Source organism: Acanthochromis polyacanthus, chromosome 18 (assembly GCF_021347895.1).
Source record: "Acanthochromis polyacanthus isolate Apoly-LR-REF ecotype Palm Island chromosome 18, KAUST_Apoly_ChrSc, whole genome shotgun sequence".
Classification (NCBI taxonomy): domain Eukaryota; kingdom Metazoa; phylum Chordata; class Actinopteri; family Pomacentridae; genus Acanthochromis; species Acanthochromis polyacanthus.
The window spans coordinates 14,554,445-14,573,212 of record NC_067130.1 but is presented as its reverse complement, the minus strand read 5'-3'; the positions used below and the strand labels follow the sequence as shown (position 1 = coordinate 14,573,212).

The window sequence follows — 18,768 nt, the reverse complement described above, 5'->3', positions numbered from 1 at the left end:
CCCAAACAACACGCCCATGCAGACCAGCACAAGCAGAAAGAATACTCACATAAGCATTCTTTATTGCAAAAGCCCAACAAGCTGTATGAGTCCCTGGATTATTGTGCTTTGGCAGTATATTCCTAACAAAGTACACCTATCCCTATACTACAGCTCAAGGTCCTCTTCTCCACAGCCGCCTTTTAAAGCACGCTGGAGTTAAGGAGTAAGACATTTAGCCACAGGGGGACAGCTTCTCTCCACTGTAAGCCTATTGCTTTCTTGGATTTGCCGCACGCTCGCTGCATCTCCTAGCGTGTGATTGCTCTGAGGATTATCCTGAATGCTAGACAGAATGATGCAAAAAGCCCTCCGGTGGCCATGATGAGAGCAAGAAGCGAGGAGCTCAAAATTGATTACCCCCTTCTAACAGTAGTCAGCTAGATTCAGAAGAGTTCTGTTCATCGCTGGAGCGCTGCTGCACGTCAGTGTGTGCGTGTCACTTTATAGGATGTGAAGTGAGCAGTTTATGCACAGATGGGAGGCATAAAATTGCATTTCCCGCACATATTTCCCCATGTGTTGGTACTTAAGCAGATCAGGGGCATTTTATAGGCGGGAAGCTATCCAATCAGAAAATGACAAAAGTATTCAACCTGTCTCTAACAATAGGCTCGTACTAAGTCTCAACAATATTGAGACTGTTCTGTTGTGTTTATGTTTTAAGGCAATAAAGTTAAAAAAAAATATTGAGACTGTTCTCATCTTGGGACTCTTATTTAAAATTGCATACTTTTGCTAACAATCAACCTCTGTGTTTATGTTCAGTTGCAGAAAAAAAGTGACACATTATCTACTCAAGCACCATTGTTAAGTTCAGTTATGATGTTTCGCTTTTTACTCCACTACACATATTTAACAGCTGCAATTAATTTTCATATTAAGGCTTCACATAAAGGCCTTTGTTGAGCCGTTGAAATATAGTGCATTGTTGAGCAGTAGCATAACACCAAGCAGTGGTTCATTGCCCTCTCTGGCTGGAAGATTAAAGGCGGTTTCTAATCTGAACATATACCCTGGACCATCGAGCACTGATCTCACTGGGTCTTAGAGTACAAGTGTATGCCACTACGGCAAGGTGAACCGCTATATCACCTAAGATGAGTACTAACAACATTTTTTGAAGGTGTTCAGTTACTCCTGAATGATTAAAGCAGTGGTTTCTGTTATGCCCCTGATAAAGGGGAGAAACAGCAGTGATTTAGTGTAGTTTCCTCAACACGCACTTTACTGCAATGAACTTCAAACATTCATGCAGACACATTCTCAATCCTCATATTGACACCATAGAACTATTGAAACTGAAACAACATAAAAACAACCATACTAAAATAACATTAACAAATGTACGTACACCCCCTGTCAAAAGTTTAAGGACACTTTCTCATTCAAATAAAGTAGAACCTGTCCTACAACTTTTGACAGGGGGTGTATCTACCAAATTTGGTACACATATGCAGGCTGAACAAAAAAGTCAGTGACAGCCACATTCCAAACCCAACAGGAAGTGAGCTATTTTGCGTTGAATGTCAGATTATCCCCATTTTAAATTTTTTTCTAGAGTGAACTCCTTCCCTTTGACCAATACTATCTAACTGTATTTAAAGCAGTTAAAACTCATCTTTGACCAGCTAAATAGTACGTATACATTGCCGTGTAGCTTTCATTTGTTAGTGAATATTTTTACACTGTCGTCATGTACATTCCTTTTGGAGGTGTTGAGGAAAAACACAGACAAAAAACCTTGCAAAGCACAATCTTCCAACATTCCAGTATTCTAGAAAAACTGTGAAAAAGACTGGTGTTTAGCAGCCATGTTTACTTGTTGTGCACACATGCACAAAAATAGGCTGACATATACATTATTTTTCTCTAATAATGCTCTGTGGAGACAAAACAGATTGGATGTCATTACTAAAAATGACACTTGAGCATCGACTGCATGGTGCCTAACACCTTTCATGAATTCATCATGGTTTCTTTGCACAATGTTACCTTCTCTTCTTTCCTCTTTACTCACCTTTAATAAGCCATATTGCCTCTTTTGAAAACTTGGATTGATTGCCATATGGCACAGTGGGACACGTTCTACATTTGTCTCACCTGAAATATTTAATTGAAGGTGCCGAGTGACGCACGGTATGTGTGAAGCCCTAATGATTCCACAGCATCTTGACACTAACAAATCACACAAATAGAAGACAACTTGGTTCAAAGTGAAACTTCTATTTAAAGTGGCTGTTGCTTTACATTTCCCTACATTGTTCCCTTCTGTCTTACTCAGAATAACACAAATGCAGCAGCAGAAGGAAAACCTGAGAGTGCAGCTGAATGATACTGTTGCCAAACAGCAGGCCCTGGAGGAAGAAGCTGCTGGTTTAAAGCTTGCTCTGGGTAACATCACATCATCCTTACATCAGCTGGGCATGACGGATGCCAGTCCATCACCAGAGGCTGACCAAACACACTCCAACCAGACACATCCAGCCAACTACACAGCAGAGGTCAGCTGAGACATTACCTGCAGTGTACAAGTGGAAATTGAAGCAATATTATATTGCATAGGAGACCACTGAGTGAATCATTTTCTAATTCGTCTAATTAGAACTGTGCTAATAGCTGCGCTTATTATATAAGAAACCGCTCTGGTTCATTTAACTAAGCTCCTATAGAGACATAGGTATTTTTCAAAGAGTGGGAAGTTAAATGCACTTCATTTTTTTCTTGATTTAACACTTGGCAAGCAGTGAGGGACATTGAGTAGTCACAGGAGAGGAGATTCTGACGGATTCTGCTGCTCATGGGGCACATGTTGTTCCAGAGTGGGGTGATTAACCACTGCAGCATCTCTGAGCGCACCAAACGCTGTAAAATGACACAGAAATGGGCTGATGTGACTCCTGTTATTTTCCATAGGAGGGAAAGTGATCGAGAAAGCAACAATAAAAAAAGGCTTGTTCTAACCACCACTTTGTGTTTAGCGGGGTGAGAACCTGGTGAAACAGACGGAGGAGCTGGACCAGCAAATTCAGGGCAAGCACAATCTCATCAGTAAAATCCGAGAGGAGATGGAGCCTTTATTCCAGGCAGCCAATAAGAGCTCGGAGACCTTGGATGACATCAACAAGGTAGTCTACAACTTTGGTCTACACTGAAATCTCCAAAACAGCTATTTTGCACAAACATTTGTGGTCCTGAGAGGATCAACACTGCTGTCTGCGGTCATTCTCTGGCTTTATCTTTAACTCTCGGATGTATTTTTCTGACATTTTGTAACAATGTTCATTCTGTCCTCATTATTACTTGCAATTAATTTTGTCATTTCTTCACTTTATATGGTGCGATCATCAGATCAAAGTTTCAGCTTATCCCACTTTATACTACCAACAATTTCCTGCAAACTGATGACACTGACATCAGCCACAGTTCTAATTTGTATTATGCGTTATTGACAGTAGCAGAGGCTGACGATTTTTCTAGGGGCAGCCAGGTTCCTGATGTTAGAGTACCAAAATGTCTCATTAATTTCCCTTTTCAGCCAGTCTCCGTTGACCAAATAGTCGTTGTGTTGATTGTTTACTCTTATCATTGCTTATGCAGGAGACACTGCCATGTAAAATTACTTGGGAATAAACATACAATGTAATATCAAGCTTTTTCATGTAATCTTCGGTTGATTAAAAATCAACCAGTTGCTAAAGCTTTGCTTTTTTAATTACTCATGAAGCTTATAAGATAATTACTTAAACATCAAACCCCTAAAACTAATCAAGCTTAGACTGGCACTGCTCTCCAACCACTAACCAGAGTCAAATCAATTTATTGTATTCACAAAAGATGCTCATCTAGAACACTGGCGGAATCAGTCAAACTTTGTTGTTATCTGGTCAATACTACTGATGAAATGTTTTTACTGTCAGAGATGCAAAGCAGAGATTTAATACAGCTTCAGCGACCAAGAAGTTGTGATCACCAACAGAAAAAAAAAACAGTGGTTGCTGCATGACAGGTGGCATAGAGACAGAGATATAGTTCTTCATCAAATGTGACAGATGCAAAGACAGGGATACTTTACGAACTTAGACTTGTTAATTCCAAACTTCACAGAACTAGAAGACAATAAAAACAAGCAATTTTGACAGGAAAGTGACATGCAGCATATGTAGCTGCATATGTAGCTACATGTCACACGCTGAGATACGTATAATTAAAACAACACTGCATATGGCAATTATACATGTACATGTGACTCACACATGCAAAAGTGTCCTTGTTCAGCTAGGAAGACCCAGCGAGTACAGACGTTACAATCCAGCCTTTTATTTCTTTCTTTTGGCTGCAGATTCTGGATCAGTCTTTTATTGTTCAGCAGTGTGTAAGACTTGTTCCCAGAGCTCTTTAAAATAAGTTTCAGTCTCTGCAAGACCTTCAAATCATGCATTCTTTTCCTAATCTAAACGTGTCCAGGCGCATTCTTTATTTACATGTAAAGTGGCATTTTTACACTTTCTATACACTTTTAAGTCTAGTACTGTGAGTCTTTGCATTGCTACAAAATCAATATGAATAAGTTCTGATTTGTCAGAACTGCATTTGGTGGTGTTTATGCTGTTAAAATACATACTGTATATATGGGAAAAAATTACCATAAACAAATACTGAGACAAAAGAAGTTCTTCCATAAATATTGTAGATATTAGATACAACTCCAGTTCTATGACTACACACGTGGACAAAATTGTTGGTACCCCTCAGTTAAAGAAGGAAAAACCCACAATTCTCACTGAAATCACTTGAAACTCACAAAAGTAACAATAAATAAAAATGTATTGAAAATTAAATAATCAAAATCAGCCATCACTTTTGAATTGTTGATTAACATAATTATTTAAAAAAACAAACTAATGAAATAGGGCTGGACAAAAATGATGGTACCCATAACTTAATATTTTGTTGCACAACCTTTTGAGGCAATCACTGCAATTAAACGATTTCTGTATTTGTCAATGAGCGTTCTGCAGCTGTCAACAGGTATTTTGGCCCACTCCTCATGAGCAAACAGCTCCAGTTGTCTCAGGTTTGATGGGTGTCTTCTCCAAATGGCATGTTTCAGCTCCTTCCACATATGTTCAATGGGATTCAGATCTGGGCTCATAGAAGGCCACTTTAGAATAGTCCAACGCTTTTCTCTCAGCCATTCTTGGGTGTTTTTGGCTGTGTGTTTTGGATCGTTGTCCTGTTGGAAGACCCATGACCTGCGACTGAGACCAAGCTTTCTGACACTAGGCAGCACATTTCTCTCCAGAATGCCTTGATAGTCTTCAGATTTCATCGTACCTTGCACACTTTCAAGACACCCTGTGCCAGATGCAGCAAAGCAGCCCCAAAACATTACTGAGCCTCCTCCATGTTTCACCGTAGGGACAGTGTTCTTTTCTTCGTATGCTTGGTTTTTGAGTCTATGAACATAGAGTTGATGTGCCTTACCAAAAAGCTCCAGTTTGGTCTCATCTGTCCAAAGGACATTCTCCCACAAGCTTTGTGGCTTGTCAACATGCATTTTTGCAAATTCCAGTCTGGCTTTTTTATGAGTTTTTTTCAGCAGTGGTGTCCTCCTTGGTCGTCTCCCATGAAGTCCACTTTGGCTCAAACAACGACGAATGGTGCGATCTGACACTGATGTACCTTGGCCTTGGAGTTCACCTTTAATTTCTTTGGAGGTTGCTCTGGGCTCTTTGGATACAATTCCAACGATTCCGTCTCTTCAATTTGTCATCAATTTTCCTCTTGCGGCCACGTCCAGGGAGGTTGGCTACTGTCCCGTGGGTCTCGAACTTCTGAATAATATGAGCCACTGTTGTCACAGGAACTTCAAGCTGTTTAGAGATGGTCTTATAGCCTTTACCTTTAAGATGTTTGTCTATAATTTTTTTTCGGATGTCCTGGGACAATTCTCTCCTTCGCTTTCTGTTGTCCATGTTCAGTGTGGTACACACCTTTTCACCAAACAGCAGGGTGACTACTTGTCTCCCTTTAAATAGGCAGACTGACTGATTATGAGTTTGGAAACACCTGTGATGTCAATTAAATGACACACCTGAGTTAATCATGTCACTCTGGTCAAATAGTTTTCAATCTTTTATAGAGGTACCATCATTTTTGTCCAGGCCTGTTTCATTAGTTTGTTTTTTTAAATAATTATGTTCATCAACAATTCAAAAGTAATGGCTGTTTTTGATTATTTAATTTTCAATACATTTTTATTTATTGTTACTTTTGTGAGTTTCAAGTGATTTCAGTGAGAATTGTGGGTTTTTCCTTCTTTAACTGAGGGGTACCAACAATTTTGTCCACGTGTGTATATGTGTGGCTACCTAATTAGCTCCACTATTGGTTGTGTGGCTCATGATAGTAAGCTGTAATCTTAAGTAAAGATGGTGAACAAGGTAAATATCAAACCTGTTGACGACAGCATAGTAGCATTATCACAGTGAGCCTGATATTAGCATTTCACTCCAAGCACCACTGTGCTCAAGTATGGCATGGCTATAGACTCAGCACACCCTGTTAATTGGCCGTATGCTGCCCTCCTACCAGTTTACGCTGCATTAAAGCTTTTTATAAGCCTTGTTGCATGCCTTCAATACACTTGGCTTCACTGACACAATGTTTCATCCCACTTGTATCTCTCTGAAGCTGCAAGCTCATGCTCTAGAGGCAAAGGTTGCGGCTTTGTCATCCGTAGTGACAGGGAAAGAGGTGGAATCAGAAGCCATCGCCCTGCACAAACAGCTCGAAAGTGAGTCTCCGCCTCTGTGTGTGTATATATACATATATCTGTCTCCAGTTATTGTTTTTGTTGAATGTCCAACTGAATTATTTTACTCAAATTGAAATGTCAAGCACTGAGATGAAAAAAATCATTAGGAGCAACAGACTCAAGTATGACTATAATAAAAATGTCATCGCTGTTGTAATGTTTTGACCTATTTGTCATGCATTAGGAGGGGGGTGGAACGCAGCTTATGTGGGAAATGTAATGAAGTGGAGTGTTTTGAGCATTTTTGTTGCCTAAACTTCACGATTGAAATATCGACTGTTTGTGATACGTGAAGGGAATCTTAATTTTTTTTTTTTTTCAGCTTGGACTGTCATTGACAGAATAGTAGAGTCACACAGAATAAGCAGTGAATGAATAATGAAAACAACATTCAGCCAGTGAACAATGATCCATTTGAGTCTATTTTTATTTTTTTGTTATTTTGGATTGATGCAACCTTGATTGCATCTTGATCCTGAAAGCTTTCCTCCCATTCTCCATGCAGACATGGTGGCAGAGTGGCCTCGTCGGCGGACCCAGACCAAGGCTGCAATGAAGAAGGAGAAACCCTTGCAGGAAAAGGTCCTAGTTGATGTCAGGAAGAGGGTTTCACAGATTGAGAAGATGCTAAAACCAGCTCTGGAAAACTCCAGCCTCTCAAGCAACATCACAAAGGAAGCAGAGCAAACAGCACACGCTGTTGCAAAGGTATACGTGGATTGCCATCGAACTTGACGCACGTTCTCTATAGAATGACTGTGGTAATTGCTTGGATTTTTACCTGTTACCTCTATGAAGTTCACATCCTTGGCTGTCTTGACATCTGTTCAGAATCATGTTGTCTTCAATTCACAGTTAAGCAGCACTTGCAGCATCTTTAGTGTCTGTAATGTTATTTAGTTCTGACTTACACAGAATGTCGCACATTTAAACAGCAGAATGTGTGTGCATAGTTTAGTTATGAGAGGTGTTTAAATTAAATCCTTGAAGTTTTAATGAACCACAAGACAGTACTGGTGGCTTTTAGTGAGTGTAGTACTGCACGGAGCTTTGAATATAAATTAAAGAACGCATAGCTCACTCCTCTGTGTTGTGAGATCAGGGGGATGAGGATTACATCAATAAATCACACTTTGAACGCTTTATTCACAAATACAATGCAGGTATCCTTGCCAAAATCCAGGCATATACACTTGTGAACAAAAATTTGCATAGATATGCGAAAACCACATTTATCATGACAGTCTTTAGTTTCCAATGAATCCTTTAACTCTTGATTTTCTATGATGGATTCATTGAAACGTGTCATAAAAAGCAATGATGCAGAATGTGACAAAAGCATCATGAAGAATGTGGAGGAAATCCTCCTTCTTCATTATTCTATTTACTTTGAGTAAAGCAGCAAAACAGTGACAGAGAATAATACTACCACCACCATGCTTGACAGTAGGTATGGTGTTCTTAAGGCCTCACCTTGTGATTCACCACATCAATGAGTTACATATAATTGTTTATAAAGTGAGAATATAAGTGTGACGCTGATGAGAAGTAAATGACAGCAGAAGCTACTTAATGGAGAGAAAAAAAAGGCAAGAAGGGGGAAGTAGAGGTGGGATGGAGGGTGGCGCATGCTAAATGAGAATTCACAAGTGTGCAAGGCAGATAGTCATTTATATGACAGTAAGAGGAGTGTTAGAGGCGAACCTCTATTTCAACGCTGAAATTCTCAGCCATGGCAGTAAGTGCTTTTTTGGCTCAAAGCAAACATATAAGCACATCAAAATAACACATGGGCACATTAACAATTTCAACAACAGATTTTTATTTATTTTTTTTACCAGAGGGGACATTAACTTTTCATCTAGTGCCATGATCAGGTCATATTCCTGATTTGTTCAAAACGGTGGCTTATGAGCACATTGTTGCATGACTAATAACAATCCCATCAACCTCAGCTGTGCTTTAATGCTCATTTGTAAATGTTAGCAAACAGATAAATAAATGTGTGAACATGACAAACATTACCCACACATTAGCATCCTCACTGTGAACATGTTTGAATTGTTAAACTCAGATAGGTCTGCTGTACCTCTGTGCATCCCAGATCTGCCAGCACTGCTACAGACTTTTAGTTCTGCTGTGGAAAAATAAACATATTTCCAGTAATCAGAGGGTCATCTGCTAGATTTTCATAACTGCATTTGTCCTTTTTTTATGCACAGGACTCCAAAGCCATTCTGAGCCAGGCCAAGCATACCAGGACTGCATCTGGACACCTTAGCTCACATATAGACTCTGCTTTACAACAGCTGTCTGCACAGGAGCTGCTAACTGACAAGGCAACATCCCAGATCACTTCAGAGGTATTTAACACAGCCATTCACACATTTGCACAGCAAAATCTGTGCATGTTGATCTGCTCTTCCGGTGTGTGCAGCTGAGAGGACTGTTTCTAGGGTATGTCTTCTTATTCCTAGCCTGAGGTGTCCCTGACTGGCATAAAGGAAGACATGGAGGCAGCCAAGCTCCAGCTAGAGACCTATTCTCTTACACTAACTGAGCTAATCAGCAAGATTGGTAAGTCACTCTCCAGATGATTTTCATCGTAGCTACTTTTTAGTCGTCTATGTCTATAAAACCCATTAATCTTCATTATACCTTAAATGTCATATCACTGAAGAGCTCTGTGCCTTTTAATGCCTCATTTAACATGGAAATATTTCTCAGATTTTTATCCTGACGGTAAAGCAAGAATAGCGGCTGCTCACAAGGCCAAGCCGCGGGTTCTTTCTGGATAAATTTAAGTGTATTTAAAAAAGGCAGATATATGTTTCTGACCTAGTATTAAATGTGCTATTCAGTCACACTTCCTCTTGTATAATGAAATGTGCAATTTATATAATTAACCAGAAAGGCACGGATTTGGCACTTATGGTCAATATGTTAAAGATGTTTGAGAGGCTAACGACCACATCGCTGTAATTAGGTCACCATGTAGGCAGATACACGATTTGAAGCACCGATATAGGAGTCACAGTCTGAAAAACAGATCTTTCTCTATGGTTTCTTCTTTCTCCATCTGTCCTTTCTCTTGCTTATGCTCGTGAGCAGATGGGAGCGTGCCACTGGAGCGATTTGACCGGATCCTGAACGAGACAGCGCGTCGTCTGAGCATGCTCCGCGGGAGCGTGGAGAGCCCAACGCTGGGCTCCAAGATTCAGAAGCTGGATTCGGCTGCTAAAGAACAGCAGAAGCGGCTGTCCCTTATTGAACAGGACATACAGGAGATCAGGGAGGAGAGAGACAGTCTCAGGGACATTGCCTTAAACCTGCCCAAGTCCTGCCCCCAGGCCACAGGAGTGGGCAAAGGCTAGGTACTGTAGATGACAAGGATTGCATCATTGATAAGACAGCTAAACATCACAAAAGTCTCCATGGATTTTGTTGAAAAAAAAGGAGCTGTGGTCATTTTTTATTCAACTTCAAAAAAACTCGGTGATATCATTTCATATTTTCCCCCTCTATCTACTTTCTGCCCCAAGCTGCAATTTATTTCACCAGCACATTCCACTGACATGCACACATTTCAACCAAAAGCCTCAGACTTCTCCACTGTTTCCCATGATTTATGCCTAATCTTCCTCCTCCTTCTTGTTTTTTCTTTCTTTCTTTCTTTTTCTTCTCTCTCTTTTTTACCAGCAACATCCGAACTTCAATTTCACCGTGAATAATAATCAGTCGTTCTGAACTGCTGGAGTGCACTGTCAGGTTTAAAATAATGCTGATTTTCCTTTGTGGGGGTAAAAGGTGTGTCTGAGTGCTTCTTCAGACTGACACATTCATTTACACTTGAGCTCTTTTTCATCAGCACGGCTTAATTAACAATTAGTCGTCTTGGCCTCAGTGGGGTTCAGGTCGGGCTTCAACAGCACACAACCTGTTGTCAGGATTATTACTGCGCCTACCTCTTGGTTTTTGTGGTTTCTGCATTCTTCTGTCTCTCTGTGGCACTATCAAACAGGCAAACATCCATTGTCTTATAGTCGAGACTGGTCTTACTGCTAAAATTTCAAAGCAACTGATTGTTGTATGTATGAGTTCACAAGTCTTGTCAGTATTTACAATTAAATAATCTACTGACAAGATTTGTGAAGAGATGTTATACTAAATGTATGTAATCTGATCTAATCAAGGATCAAATCTAGACAAGTGCTCTCATTGTGTCCCATTCACATATCTGCTTCTACTTGTAATAATTCTAACCATATTGTGAGTATGTACGGCCTTCACACAGAAAACCATTATACAGTAAAATATTCAACAAAGGGCCATTATGCATAATGTATCTATTTTTTAGTGGACACTACTGTACAACGGTTTCATATTGTACTACATTGCACAATAGAAGAGCTACACAGAGATGAGAAAATTCTTGTAAGCAATGTGGAAACACAGCAAGGAACACTCAGAAGACAAAAACAATAAAATAGGTATTCAACCTTTGGAAGACATGCTTGCTATTTGTGATTTTTTTTTTGAATTTAATCTGACAGAATTTAAAGTGATGCTCCACAATCCTAGAGCCGGTGGTTGTTGACAGAGGTCAGCCCACCCAGGTCCTCACCTCTGCCTGCCACCCAGGTTGCATCGCACCCATTCTGAAATGAGTTTTTCTCAGTAGGGTGGCTGAGCTCAGTCTTTGAGATGGACTGAGGAGCTTGGACGTTCAGAGGGAGGCTCTGAGTGAGTCTCTGCTCCTTCACTTCAGGGAAGCCAGCGGAGGTGTTTCAGGCATCTGATTAGGATGCCTGCAAGGTGCCTTCCTTTGGAGGCTTTCTAGGTATATCTAACTAGGACAAGACCCCAGAGTGGATCCAGAACTCACCGGAGGAATTAGCATCTCATCTGACCTGGGAAGTGGGAACACCTCGAGATCCCCCCGGGAGGAGCTGGAAAATGTTACAGAGGAGAGGTACAGTACGTCTGGAATGACCTGCTTAGCCTGCTGCCACCCAAACCTAACAGTGGACAAGCATAAGAAAATGGATGACTAGAGGTTGAAGTGACATTTATAAAGAGCCAAAGTGAAAATAGAACCCAGTTGTAACAAAGAATACAAATCCAGCCTTGCAGCCTCTTAGCAGGATAGAGTGTTTCCATAAACTGTTTATAAAAGATGGATACAGCCACTATAATGTCATCCATTACCTATATACTGCTTGAAGCACCCATTTTAGTACTTTACGAAACCAGACAGGACAAGATGATGAGAAAAGTGTATGTCTAACTGAGAACTCAAGACACTATGCATGCCCATATGGTATCATCTCCTCACTCAACAGGTAGCCAGGCCCCAAAGCATCCCCTGATTTATTGTCTATTTTACTCTAAATAACCATAATTTAAAAAGCTGTCCTGCTGTATGGAAGGACATTTGAAACTGAGACTATAAACTCATGAGGAAAATGTTTACTGATGTAACGAATTTGTTGAGAAGAATGGTCATTTTCCCGTACATTTCTACACAGTTGAACATACACTGTATTTACAACCAAAGAAGTCAACCAATCCTGGCCATTAGAGAGAATAGGAGTTTATATCACTTCCACACTGGTTTCACTTTTCAGACCCGGAGGTGACGTCCATCTTTCTATGCCGTTTGTGGGTGTATTTGCTCCATATTTACATAAGCAAGATTGCTTTTTGTTTATGCAACGTTTATGTTTTTAGCCACTATCTTAGTTTTTAGCCATCACCCATGAACAAATTGGGGTTGTAAGTAGTTCAGACACAGCAGAAAAAGAACACTGTCAAAGTTTTTTGATACTGGCAACTACTACAAAAGCAGAATAATTACTTTAGAAGACAGCATAGGTGTGATTTATGGGTGGGTCACCTGTTTTGTTTCCTTGGGAGATGTTGGAAATATGTCTTAGACGATGGACGGTAAACTTCAGGAACATGCTTCAAATGCGACTAGAACAGAGGCTCAAACAAGATGTTATGACTCCAGCCCTCTTTTAGTAAGCATTTCTTTTGAGTACAAAACAGTAAAGTGTATTCATCTTCTTGTGTATTGACAAAACAGTGCCATGTCACTCTCATATCCATATGCTTAATATGAAGCTACAGAGACCAACTGGTTAGCTTAGCTATTGCATAAAGATAGAACATGAGGAAACCGCTAACCTGCCAGTACCACTAATGAGATCTTATCAACATAAACATGGTATATCTTGTTAGTTTAATCCTACACAGTTACAACAGCAGCTTGGTTTTCATCTAAATGAAGATATAACATGCCAATGAACTTAAGTCTGATCCTGCTGTTAGTTCCTATGCAACCAAAGCTAATCGGTTTCTGAAAATTTTGTAGTTATATTCATTACTAAAATGATCAAGTATTAACATCTCAACAAGAAAGCAAGCGCCATTCTGTGAATTTGTCTGTAATTCCACTGTGCAGTTAAATCAATCTGAGGTTAATATTCACTTTATTTTGTAATGTTCTCCCATTGGCAAACTATAGGAGCACAGCTAAGATTTAACCCAGTGTTATGCAGCGGCAATACTAGTTCACTCACTGTTTGGCCAGCCTAAATATTTTATAATTGTAGTCAGAAATCTGCTTTTGACACACAAGGTCAAAGAAGCTAGAGGCATGTCCTTCTGTAACTTTCTCTCAAGATCATCAATTTTTGAGATTTTGATTTCAGCAAACCCTGGCAAAATATCTCACTTAGAAACATGGATCAATATCTAAGTTTTGATGGGATGGAGGAAAGCAGAACATTCATGAATATCCATTATGGGGATAAATGCAGCTCAGACTTGGGAATGAACGGCAGTCTTTTTCAATCAGTTTAGCTGTAAAGTGAAGCTAAGTGTCATTAGCATATGAAAATGAAACCTAAATGTGTGAGTGCTGAAGGTAACATGGAGACAGAGGATATAGTACTGAGTTATTAAAGTTTTTCCTTATTCAAAATATTCTTACACTGAATCATATGGTAGTGAATACTGCCTGTCTTAGCTCATCTTATCTCCAGTAGTGTCAAGGCTCTCACCATGTTTCCATTCTCTTTGCCTCTGTGTTTAGCTTTCTGTAGGGCTTCCCGTCCTTGACTATAAAAACACCAAAAAACGACTGAAGCGCTGTCAAGAGATGCCAAAACAACAGGCAGTGTTATAACCCTAAAGCCATGTTGGCCCATCAGAAAAAAATGGTGCTACTTGTGCTGCTGGATTGTCAGCAATGGTGCATGTAGGAAAAAGGGAATTGTGTGTGCTGACTGATGGTAACCCCTCTAAGATCTGTAGTGTGAAGTAAGAGTAATAGGATAGCAAAGTATGTTGAGTCCAGTGCCAGAGTTTTCAATGTCACAGAGGTGTTTGGGATTTTTTACATGGCTAGATCTTCATGATAACTGATGCTAGAAAGCTAATCCGCTGTTATATCTGTGAAAGGTGCTGTATAAGTACATTTTACTTACTTACTCTATTCAGACACTGAGATTTAAATCGAGTCTGGAAAGTGGCACACTTTCCCCACTTTCTTTTTCTGACCACATTCTCTCTGAATGGAAGATTCTCAGCTGAGGGAATACGTCGAGCTGTGCCATACTGCAGGCAAATTGCACGTGTCTATTAGTTGCCTTGAGAATCTGCATGCAATCAGTAGGTTATGCAGAAAGTGCTTCAATATGTTTTTACGCTTGGACCTAGTTTGCTGTTTTACATTGCTGATACTGCAGCTAATAGAACAGATAAAAGAATAGATCAGTGTATAGGTATCCTTCTTAATTTCACTTTGATTTAGCCAAAGATTGAAGTGGCAGACATGAATATACTTCCTAAATATCATGTTGAAAAGTATAAAATTTAAAGTTAAAAGGCTCTAAACCATCTTGATAGATATAAACAGCAGGGATGAGAGTGCACTGAGTGGTAAAATAAATGTATTAACTTCCGCAGTTAATCATTTTTCACCAACATTCCTCTCTTCCTTTATTTGCTGTAACAGTGTTTTTTACCATAATTAATTTTCACATTCTTCCCAGCTCTCCATTATGATAGCCTGCTTCTTTAGGCAGAACTGGGCAGCATACAATTGGTCCATTTTTTCTGGAAGACGAGACAAATGATGCGTCAAACATCCCCTTTCTTGAGACAGAGCCTGATGAAGAATATTCGGGTTAACTCAGAAAGTTGATAACCAAACTGCATTCCTGAACGTTTTCACCCTGGAAGGAGTGTTCCAAAAAGTCAATTTTCAGTCTGAAACTGTGATTGCACATGGACAAAAGGCCAAAACACCAAACAGACAAAGCTTAAAAATGCCTGTGTGAGTGCAGACACAACCTGGGTCTATCTGATTCTGTGTGATTCTCTTCATGCTCATCAAGTTGTGCTGTGCTCAGATTCTCCCTTGTGTGCCGTCATTCTCCACTCTCCAGTCCAACACATACATCCTCTACACCTTTTCCAAGGACTCCAGTTATCTACAATAAACCTTTTCACCTTCTGTTCTGTGTCTGTGTTTCTGCATTTGGATCCTGTTTCTGCAAAAAAAAGATAAGAATAACTGTGCTCAGGTCGTAGCACCACTTATTAAACAATCAAAACCTGACAGATTTTAAAGATTTCGGGTGATGACGACACCTATTTCTGCACAGGGAAGGCATCAAAAGCAGCTCATATACACTCCCTGGCCACTTTGTAAGGTATACCTTGCTAGTAAAAGGTTGGACCCCCTTTTGCCTTCAGTTCAAGTGCCTTAATTCTTTGTGGCATACTTTCAACAAGATGCTGGAAACATTCCGCAGAGATTTTGGTCCATATTGTCATGATGGCATCACACAGTTGCTGCAGATTTGTCCACTGCACTTCTATGATACAAATCACCTTTTCCACCACATCCCGAAAGTGCTCTATTGGATTGATATCTGGTGACTGTGGAGACCTGTGGAGCACAGCGAACTCATTGTCATGTTCAAGAAACCAGTTTGAGATGATTTGAGCTTTGTGACATGGAGCATTATCCTGCTGGAAGTAGAAGATGGTACACTGTGGTCATGAAGAGATGGATATGATGCTTAGTTTGTACTAAGGGGCCCAAAGTGTGCCAAGCAAATATCCACCACATCATTACACCACCGCCACAAGCCCGAACCGTTGATACAAAGCAGGATGGATCCATGCTTTCATGTTGTTTACACCACATTCTGACCATCTGAATGTCGCAGCTGAAATGAAGACTCATCAGACCAGGCAATGTATTTCCAATCTTCTGTTGTCCAGTTTTGGTGAGCCTCAGTTTCCTGCTTTTAGCCGACAGGAGTGGCACCTGGTGTGGTCTTCTGCTGCTGTAGCTCATCTTCTTCAAGGTCCAGCGTGTTCTGCATTCAGAGATGGTGTTCTGCATTCCTTGGTTGTAACAAGTGGTCCTTTGAGTTACTGTTGCCTATCTGTCATCTACAACCAGTCTGCCCATTCTCATCTGACCTCTCACATCAACAAGGCATTTTCATCCACACAACTGCCACTCACTGGATATTTTCTCTTTTCGGATCATTCGCTGTAAACCCTAGAGATGGCTGTGTATGAAAATCCCAGTAGATCAGAAGTTTCTGAAATACTCAGACCAGCCCATCTGGCACCAACAACCATGCCACATTCAAAGTCACTTAAATCCCCTTTGTTCCCCATTCTGATGCTTGGTTTGAACTTCAGCAAGTTGTCTTGATCACGTAAACATGCCATGTGATTGGCCATTAAGCTACTACAAGCATTTGAACAGGTACACTTAATAAAATGACCGGTAAGTGTGGATTTAATTAATTACCATCTCCCCTTATCAGCATTAAAATCAGCTCAGGACACCTTGTTTCAGTTTTTCCTGCATGTAACAATTTAAAGTAAAGAAGCTACATGACTGTGAATCATTATTTGAGAATAGAAAAACTGTTTTTACCATAAGATGTATGAAGGGAAGTTTGTAACAGCTGTGTTTTTTATTTTTTTAAAAAGAGGGGAAAATCTCAACCAAAGAACTGTGTGAAGCAAACGTGTTTGTTTCAGAGAATCACACAGTTTATAAAAAAGTTTTCTGCTTTTGATGCATCATTAAGAGACATGTTTGCACTTATCAAAAATAACCCCATTTTTGCAAACTCTCACTTTTGCGACTCCAAAGCATCCTTCACACGTAATGCGTATCTCTCACCATTCTGTGGTGGAGGAAGGTGAAAGTTTGTGTCTGTCAAAAAGTAGGAGCGTGGCGTTATTTCATTATCACAGTGTGTACACTCACTGTTTGCTGTTTGTCTTGGGTTTGCGCAGAAAACATTCAAGTTGCGTTTTTCAGTTGTGTGTCTGAAACAACATGCTTCTATTTTTAGCAAACCAGCTTCAAAAAAGTTTCTCCCTCAGAGAAAAGCTATGCCAATCAAGATGAGCTGGTCAGGGACCACTGGAACACAATGTTACATTAGTCGGAGGGGATAAAATGTGTTTCATTAAGAGCTATTATGAGCCACGAAGAGGTACTGCCCAACATGGGTTCAATAATCCAAGAGCCAAACAGGAACTGTCAGTGTTCAGCTACAAGTGCAGGTAAGGTAATCACCAGACGGGGCACATGTACCTTCACATTCGTATCCTTGTGTGTCAGGATGCATGCTGGCAGACATATGTTGGATGGTAATGGAACCATGTGCAGAGAATAGATAACCTGAATGAAAAACAATGTCTCTTTTTAACTCCTTCCCCCCCCCCAAAAAAAACACATCGATGTCAAATTAGCTGCATTAAAATCCACAAAAAGCAAATAAATCCACAAGAACCGATGCCTGACAAGTTCTGCACAGGCGACACAAGCGCAAATCCCCAACATCAAAGTTGGTTACTGACACACCCCCCACTGTGCTTCCCGTCCCACTTCAAGGACACTAAATATGTTCATGCATGCCTGAAACTGCCATCAAACCCAACCGCTTAACCCTAAACCCCGCCAAGCTTCATGCACCGTCAGAGAGAGCAGAACCACAAGAGCTCCTTTCCTCGTCCCTTTTGTTTGCTTCGGTATCGAGCAATCAAGCAGCGGCTCTGTATGCGAGCACGCTGTCAGTACGGCGCGCAGATTAAACAGGCTCATAACAAGGAAATAAAATAAATGCCAGACATGTCAGAGATCACAGGTTGCACAAATAGCTGCAGAGAGGGCTGCCGCTATATCTGTGACTCACCTTTTGAAGTCATGTAAACAAATGCAAATACATGCTCTCCGGCTGACATCAGTATACTGTGATTTGTATAAAAATACAGAGAAATTTAACATAGCGTCAAGTAGGTTCTCTGATTCTTGCTTCACATTTTTGTATTCATGAGTTTTATCATAATGCTACCATATGTTCCACATGTACTCAACACATGCTACGGCAAATTTGCTGCACTTAATGAGTGGCACTAAGTCTGTGCCAAATGCTCCTACATGTGTGCAGAATATATATGAAATCATTCAGTGTATTCAAGTTATCCTGTCAGTAGTCGTATCAGCGAAGAAGAAGTCAGACTTGGGCGTGACAAGATTGAAAACAGACCTACTTCTTGCATTGCAACAAGTGGAATCATTCGAGTTAAAACTAAAAAGAAAAGGCTTTTGCATGACGAAATAATTGTAACCTCATTTACAACCGCACCACATGCCACGCTTTCTGTATGTATCCTGCATTTCCCACCGAAGCAGAACATACTGCAGGTCCTGGTGGGAATTGTTAGGCTTTAGATGAACTGTGAAAGCTGTGGCATTGTTGCGTGTGTGTGTTCAACAGAGAATAAACTTGTTTAAAAAAAAAAGAACTGGCAGATGAGGGGTTAAATCAACATATCAAAAAGAAGCATGCACGATA

The 18,768-nt window shown here is 40.3% G+C and overlaps 1 protein-coding gene across 1 annotated transcript in view; it reads left to right on the top strand.

The window, feature by feature from the left end:
* Positions 1–11,370, top strand: part of lamc3 (laminin, gamma 3) — a 135,435-nt gene extending 124,065 nt beyond the window's left edge. The window contains exons 22-28 of the mRNA XM_022214516.2: positions 2,324–2,543; positions 3,021–3,167; positions 6,736–6,838; positions 7,365–7,567; positions 9,082–9,222; positions 9,337–9,436; positions 9,971–11,370. Coding sequence (XP_022070208.1) covers positions 2,324–2,543; positions 3,021–3,167; positions 6,736–6,838; positions 7,365–7,567; positions 9,082–9,222; positions 9,337–9,436; positions 9,971–10,233 — 1,177 coding nt within the window. The 3' untranslated portion in view covers positions 10,234–11,370. The remainder of the gene's footprint in view (positions 1–2,323; positions 2,544–3,020; positions 3,168–6,735; positions 6,839–7,364; positions 7,568–9,081; positions 9,223–9,336; positions 9,437–9,970) is intronic.
* The last annotated feature ends 7,398 nt before the right edge of the window (positions 11,371–18,768 follow it).